General features: G+C 37.2%; 1 protein-coding gene across 1 annotated transcript; it reads left to right on the top strand.

The window, feature by feature from the left end:
- Nucleotides 1-655: 655 nt before the first annotated feature.
- LOC131170238 (uncharacterized) lies at nt 656-7,717 on the top strand. The gene is made up of 2 exons (XM_058129304.1): nt 656-722; nt 6,918-7,717. The coding sequence occupies exons 1-2, from the start codon at nt 656-658 to the stop codon at nt 7,715-7,717; spliced, it is 867 nt and encodes a 288-aa protein (XP_057985287.1).
- The last annotated feature ends 327 nt before the right edge of the window (nt 7,718-8,044 follow it).

Genomic DNA, 8,044 nt, shown 5'->3' with positions numbered 1-8,044 from the left:
TGCACAAAGAAGAAGTCAGTGAGTTTGCTAAGATTCAGAGACCAGAGATATGGGTAGTACCAGGGCCGAGGTCAGAGAGCTGAAGCTCGTATTCTTCATCAGTGATTAGCTGCATCATCCAATATTTTAGTTCGGCCATAACCGCATCAAAGCACGAGAATTTCTGGGTAGACGCCTGAGATTTTAACTCTTTCTCCATGGCATCTTCATCCTTATTTAAGGCGATCTTCTTCGGGATCGGAGCTACCAAGTGTTGCCAACTCCATGGGATACCCTCAAAGCCGTTCAGAATCTTGCTCCTCAATATGAAAAAGCGGTCCTTCCAATTCTTCAATAAAGAAGGGAGATCGGTAAAGAGGGAGCAGTTCGGCTTAGCTTGAAAGAACCATAACTCATCATCCTTCCTTCAGGCAAGCCTATATAGCTCGGTAAAGACTTTAGCTTTGGGTTCTAGTTCCTTAGCTCAGCAGAGGCCCCGAAAAGCTATTAGGGTCCGCTAGGAGTTCGGATGCACTTGAGCTACCGAGATGTGGTGGAACTTTAAGACGGCCTTGTAAAATTCATCCAAAGGAAAACGGAACCTGGCCTTCAGCTGCTCTTTGTATACTATGATGAGATCGACCTCATCAAAGAAGTGATTGGCCCAATGGTCGCCATGGCACTTGATCAGTTGAAAGGAGTCGATCCGCAGGTTGTACTCTTGGCTTATAGATTGAAGATCGGTTTCTCTTAGGAACGAAGGCAAATTATCCACTGGTAGGTTTTCTCTTCTGGAAGATGCTCCTTGCCTCAATCTGCCAGCCGGACTAATAACCGAAATAATGGCCGTGCTGGTTCGACTACCTGATCTAATTACATCGCCCTCCTCCGAGGTCCACGAAACATGGATGGAAGGCAGACTTGCAGCCCTCTGACCCTCGGCGCCGCTAATTTTCAAGGAAACAAATGAAGTTTAATTAAGAAAAGAATCAAAATCCTTACCGGAATGTGATCGGTGCCGAAAAAACTTGAAGAAAGGAGAGGATGCTGAGATTGCTAGCAAAGTTCTGAAAATGACGTAAGGGAGCAACTGACTGACCCTCCCCCTACTTATATCCGTCTGAGCATTTAATGCTCACAAAGTCCCAAGCGGCGCATCCATTAGCGAAATTGGCTCATTTTCTTGACACATCGGGGGAAGATTCCAAAAACACAATAATAAGACCAAATTAAAGAGATCGGTTAGCCAGGGTTTTCGAATTGAGCAAACTTTCAAAGGCACAGATCAGCTAATGACGATTTAGTTAGAGATCAGATCGGATATGCACATCAAAGATAAAAAAAGTAACTAATGCAATAATTAAATAATAACCTTCAAATAAAATTTGATTTCATTTCCAAAAGGTCGAATTACATCATTTGGGCGATCTTAAGAAATCGAATTACATCATTAAGGGAATCTTTAAAGATCAGATTACATTATTTGGGCGATCTCTAAAGATTAGTACTACATCTTACCCAGTAAGGGCCTATGTCAAAGCCTAGTCTTGTGGTTGAATCAAAAGATGTGTTTGATCAGAAAGCTAGCCATAAGTATTGGATAGATGTGCAGCTCAGATAGGGTGACTATGACTCTCATGATGGTGAGCGGAGTCATCGTCGATGTCATCGACCAGAACCGAACTGTAGTCGGGACGGCCGATGCGGTGAGGAGCCAAATGAACTTCAAGAGGCGGTCACCAATATTAAGATTGAAATTAGCAATCCTCTTGCCTGAGATTGGTCCACTGATTACACCGGTAGACCGATTCGAGATCGACACAATCATCACTTTCGATATTGATTGGTAAATTAGTCTGGTTCCCTCACTAACATTAGATGTTGTCCTCATTGTTTTTCGATCACCGGGATCATAAATTTTCAGGCGAAGGGTGAAGAAAATATACGGAAAAAGATCAAAAGCAGTCACCATAATCATAAATATTACCAAAAAAACTAGAATTAGAGAAATGGAGAAACTAAAGGAGGAAAAGTGAAGTGTGGAGGGGATTTCCCTGTTGGTACATATATATAGGGGCTGGACATTTATTGCATGCAGAAACCAAAGCGGATGCATCGATAAGAGAAGAATTAATGGCATTGACCAAGGCAAGTAGATAAGGAAGAAAGATCTAGAATGGGAGAGATCGGGGAATGAGAAGGGACCTAATATTAAAGGGATCGGAAAAGAAGAGGGTCATAATAGGGAGATCGAAAGAAATAGAGATCGAAAAGCAAGGAGGGATTAAAATAACTTTCAATCAACTCTCTTCACAATCAGAGCCGAGTTAGTTAAAGCGTTGCAGGTGGATCAAATCTTCACTGCACGCCTCAGTCGCAGAAACGCTTACCTAGTTGACAAACGCCAAAACATTCATGGCAGTTCTGTACACCTCGATCTCCACCGTTGATCATACTTGTAAGGATGAACCCGGAGCCCTTGGATCAAAAAGTAGATGACAGGACTGGCACTTTTCATTCCCTACCCTTGGATCCATCTTGTAAGGCAAGACCTTGAGTCATTGGATTAAGAGAAGAAAGGACGGATGTTCTGAATGAAATCTCAACCCTCCATTTTGATTCTCTTTAATTCTCAGACGTCGGATTATGTCCTTTTGAATCTAAACCCTCCGTCTCCCCTGATGAGATCCTAACCCTTCATAAGGAGCACCCATTCCCTATAAATACCTACATGCAATACTATAGAAGGGACAGATAAAAAAGGTAGTGGTGATTATAATGGAAAGGCTCTGAAATTTGATTCTGTCTTGCTACTTTGCCATTCTAAACTTTCATAGAATCGAGAAACTTCAGAAATCAGTTTTCTTAAGCATCTCCATTGAAGGAGTTTTGGACCCTGAAATTCTTCATTTTTAGTGTCGGTTCATTACTCTGTGAGACCATTTTTTTGTTCAGTTTCGTCTTCATCGCCCTAACGTCAGCATATTATTCTCCAAGCTTCACTTCATTCAGACCCAGTTACCGTCATTTTAGCTCAACTGCATTCTGACCTAGTTCTCGTTACTTCAAAGTAAGTGTTAGTCCTTTGACCATCAGCTTTCAACTCTACAATATTTGTGGTTCCAGAGTTAATTCAATAGCCTCAACCTCCCATAGGTAAGTGTCTAGACTGTCATTTTGCCGAATGCTCGTGTTTTATTTTATCTGTTCTTGTTCTTGAAAATTCTGTTATGTTCAGTCGCACTCAAATCCCAATGTAAATTATTCAGGCTGATAGTTATTTCTTGAGTCTATTTCTTCTATTCATTTGTAAGCTTTATTTATTTCTTCTTAGTTTTCATTTCCTTCGAAAATAGGTGTTCTGGTTGTGGGCAAATTGTAGGTAACTTAAAAAATATTGGTAGAAGTATCTTAACATGAAAGTTTTCAAACTAATAAAAATAACAAAAGGCTAAATAGTAGATCAGAGGAATAAGTTATGAGGTCAGGCTACGAAACGAGCCCAGAAGATAACATAATAGAGCGGGAATCGAGAAGAGATCGGGTATTAGACTAGTAACTAAAAGAGATCGGATATTGCCAATCAAAGTGCTCTGATAAGGCGATCACATAGGAGATCGGCGAGAAGTTCATTCTTAGTTCCACCCTCTAGTTTTAAGGCATTAGTAGGTTAAGAGAAGCTTTGCGTGGGTTTCTAGCGCCCTCAGGCGCCAGAATCCTTAGTTCAAGGTCCTTACGATATGCGATCCTAACAAACACTTTAAGAGATTGGGGGAGAGTTCTTACCTGATTCTCATTCAAATTTTAAATAAAATGCGGAGATCAGAGGAGATTTCTTATCCGAGATCCTCCACTTAAAAAAAAAAAACCTTTAAACCAAATACTTTAAGAGATCAAGGGAGAGTTCTTACCTGATTCTCATTCAAAATTTAAATAAAACATGGAGATCAGAGGAGAGTTCTTATTCGAGATCCTCCACTTAAAAAAAAAAAACTTTAAACCAAATACTTTAAGAGATCGGGGGAGGGTTCTTACTTAATTCTCATTCAAAATTAAAAAAAAAAAAAAAAAACACGGAGATCGGAGGAGAGTTCTTATCTGAGATCTTCCACTTAAAACACTTTAGACTGAATACTTTAAGAGAGCGGAGGAGAGTTCTTACCTGATTCTCAGCTAAAATCTTAACAAAATATGTGGAGATCGGAGGAGAGTTCTTATCCAAAATCTCCCACTTAAAAGTCTTAATAAAACATATCTAGAGAATGGGAGAAGCTTCTCACCCGAGCTCTCTTAACAAAAACCCAAATTAAAATAACACAATACACAAGATAACTCTACACAAAACCTATTCACTAAAGGGTCATCTCATGAACTTGTGTTCTTGGGGCAACCTAAAATAAGTGAAATAACAAGTATTCCTTCATTTTGCAAAAAGGATTAACATCATCACTATCCCAACCTGAAGGAACGGAAGCGTGAAAAACACAAGTTTATACCATTGAATTCAAAAATTTTCACCTAGGGTCACATGCATCATGCAAGATTTATTTTTATCTATTTGATTTCAATGATAAATAACATATTAAAACTCTTTTAATATGTTTTTGGATCTATATTTGCCATTTAAGATTTTAAAATTAATCAGATTAATTTTAGAACCCTAGATTAAATCAAGAACGATTACACTAACCTCTTGATGCACTGCAGCGTGTCTGCGCCTTTGAGATTCGTCTTCAGGACAACAGATGTTGTCCCTCTAGCTTGTCCACACCAAGAACACCTATGGCAGCCCTTGAACAGCTTCTAAAGCCTTTTCTATTAATTAGAAATTCAAGTTCTGCCTTTTAAGAGATTAGAGATGTAAACAGGACACTAGAAACAATTTCTAGTGTTCTTAATTCAAGAGATTGATGGCTAATCTCTTTGAATTGATGAGAGATGAAGAATAATAGATGAAAATCCTCAAAGTAGCGTGACAAAGGAGAGGAGTGGCTGCTTGTTATTTTTTCTTTTCATAACCACACTTAAATAGCTAGGTTAACACATTAAACCCTTGCCACATGTCACCCTTTGATTAGCTCTAGGTTTAAGTGACCCAATCACATTGTGCCAAGTGTCAAACCTATATTTAATCTTGATTTTAATCATCTTACATGATTAAAAAACATTTGGCAAGCTTATGTGTAATCCCATGTGTCACCATCTCATGGTGCCACATGTCACACTGTGAAATGACCAAAATGCCCCTGTGTCTTAATTTTGAGTTCTCAACCCAAAATAATTATTTCTCTTCTTCTAATTAATTTATATCAAATATAAATTAATTAATTAATATCTATTAATTAATTTCTCATTAATTAAATTCATATTTAAATACTTTAAATATAAATTTAACTTATATTATACATCCAATAATCTAGATTTGGTTTCAAGTCATGCTAGGGACTTTGCAATTTAATTGCAAACTAAACCTATTTAATTAATCAATTAAACTCTTTAATTAATTAATTAAATCATATTTAAATAGGTGATAACTTGTGTATGTGTGAGACTTACTAGGCTCATCACTAATTGGCAATGAGACATGATATCAACTCTTAATATCATCAGAACTCTTTCTTACCATAAATGATTTCTCTAAATCATTTTATGCACCTCATAGACCATGGTTAACACCTAGCATAGCATGCCATGGCCACCCAATTAGTAATAAGGTTTACCTTAAATGAACCTATAATCATATGTTACCATGCACTAGAATCATGCATTACAAAATCCCAACTCAATTTGAGTCATGGTTTATGTCAAACTCCATTTGCTATGAATATTATGTTCTCTTTTAATTCCAGTTCTTGATTAAAAAGATTTTCTCATCAGAAACTCTTTTCTGTATAAATCTATCTGTCCTGGCCAGGAACTTGAAACATCAAGAACAATTAAATGAACATAGGATTTTATCTCTATTTACTTAGAGGAACAGATTCCATCTTGGTCAACACCTACCTCCATATATAACTAGTAGGAGCCAACACATGCCCATATACCCATACACAGTACAAGTATGAAAGTAGTATCAAACTCAAACTACCTATATACAAGATAACTGTGCTATCTTAGGTCTAAAGATTATATGCGCTGATATGATTTATGACAAAACATTGACAAGACTAAACTCCATGTGCTTGTCATAAGTGTCACTGGTTCGGCCTACTTATCATTTATAAGTGCCTATCATGTTTGTTATATGGCATGAGACTCACCATTCCATCTTATTTATATCTCATATAAATAACTTGGGAACAAACATGAATCCAATCTTTCTGGATAACTCATGTCCTTATTATGAAGTATCCTCGATTGTGAACCTATTTATGATACTTTGTGCTAGAAATATTGTCACTCATATTCTTAACAACTTAAGAATAATATTTCTAACAAAATATCAATGGACCTTTTCTATTACACATAAATATATTATGTAAACGGAAAAGTGGAAATGCCTTTTATTAATAAAAATATGAACAAGATACATACTAAATGATATGCTCTAGGGCATACTACTAACACAACCCTCTAATTATCTTTTTTAATTCATAAAAAGGCATAATGTTAAATTTGCTTACCCTCATTGAGGGACGAAATGGGGTACCTAACACCTTCCCCACCCGTATACGGTTCCCGAACCTAGAATCTCTGTTTTCGAAGTGGTTGCTTTTTAATTTACCTTCACAAATGGTTTTCTTTAATTTTCCTGAAAATTAAAGTGGCGACTCCTCACTTTTCTCACTTCAGTGAAGAGCCTCGTCCAGGCGACCGCAAATTACCTTGCGACACTCCTCTACCTTTTCCTCAGAGATTTTAGAAGGCTAAATTGGATAAGCAATTTGAAGAGTTTTTAGAAGTTTTATAGAAACTATACATTTATATTCGCTTCACAGAAGCACTTTCTCAGATCCCATCCTACGCTAAGTTCCTTAACAAAATTCTTTCAAAGAAAAGAAGGTTGAAAGAATGTGAAACTATTGCTCTTACAGAGGAATGCAGTGCCATATTGCAAAACAAGCTGCCACTAAAGCTCAAGGATCTAGGAAGCTTCTCCATACCTTGTCTTATTGGCTACATGAATATAGACAAGGCACTATATGATCTAGGTGCAAGTGTAAGTCTGATGCCTCTATCAATATGTGAAAAGCTAGATGTAGGAGAGCTCAAACGCATAACAATTTCACTGCAATTGGCTGATCGATCTATAAAGTACCCAATTGGCATCCTAGAAAACATCCCCATCAAGGTAGGAAAATTCTTCATTCCTATTGATTTTGTTGTCTTGAAGATGGAAGAGGATGTCCAAATTCCTATCATATTGGGAAAACCTTTCTTGGCAACCGCTGGAGCTATCATAGATGTTAAGAATGGGCGGTTATCTCTCAAGGTAGGAGATGAAAAAGTGAAATTCAATCTGTTCAGAGTAATAAAACATAAACTTGAACTTGATGAATGCTTAAGGGTTGACATAATTGATAAGCTAGTTGAAGAGAAATTTTATAAAAGACATCCTGAAGATCCTCCTAAAGTATGTACAGTGCACAACCACACAACAGATAATAAAAACACAAAAATTGCAGTTTGTGCACAATCTTTAAAAGCTAGCCCATCCTTACCCTTAGCTCAAGCTTTCCATGTGGAAGAGCTAAAGGAGGAGCAGCCCAAAAGCAAGTCACAAGAAGACACCAAATAGGTAAAACTGAAACTTCTCCCTTCCACACTAAGGTAGATTCAAATTCTAAATATCCTGTTATTATCAATGCTAGCCTATCTAATGTAGAAGAGGAAAAATTATTAAGGGTACTTAGGACCCATAGCAAGGCTATAGGGCATAAAATAGAAGACCTGAAAGGGATTAGTCCTTCAATTTACATGCATAGGATACCTATGGAGGAAAATAGTAAACCCACTATTGAACATCAAAGGAGACTTAACCCGAACATGAAAGAACTAGTTAAGAAGGAAATTCTAAAACTATTGGATGTAGGTATTATATACCAAATTTCTGATAGTAAATGGG

This window comes from Hevea brasiliensis, chromosome 11 (genome assembly GCF_030052815.1).
Source record: "Hevea brasiliensis isolate MT/VB/25A 57/8 chromosome 11, ASM3005281v1, whole genome shotgun sequence".
NCBI lineage: Eukaryota > Viridiplantae > Streptophyta > Magnoliopsida > Malpighiales > Euphorbiaceae > Hevea > Hevea brasiliensis.
The sequence above is the reverse complement of the archived record's forward strand: the minus strand, read 5'-3'. Positions and strand labels throughout refer to the sequence as shown.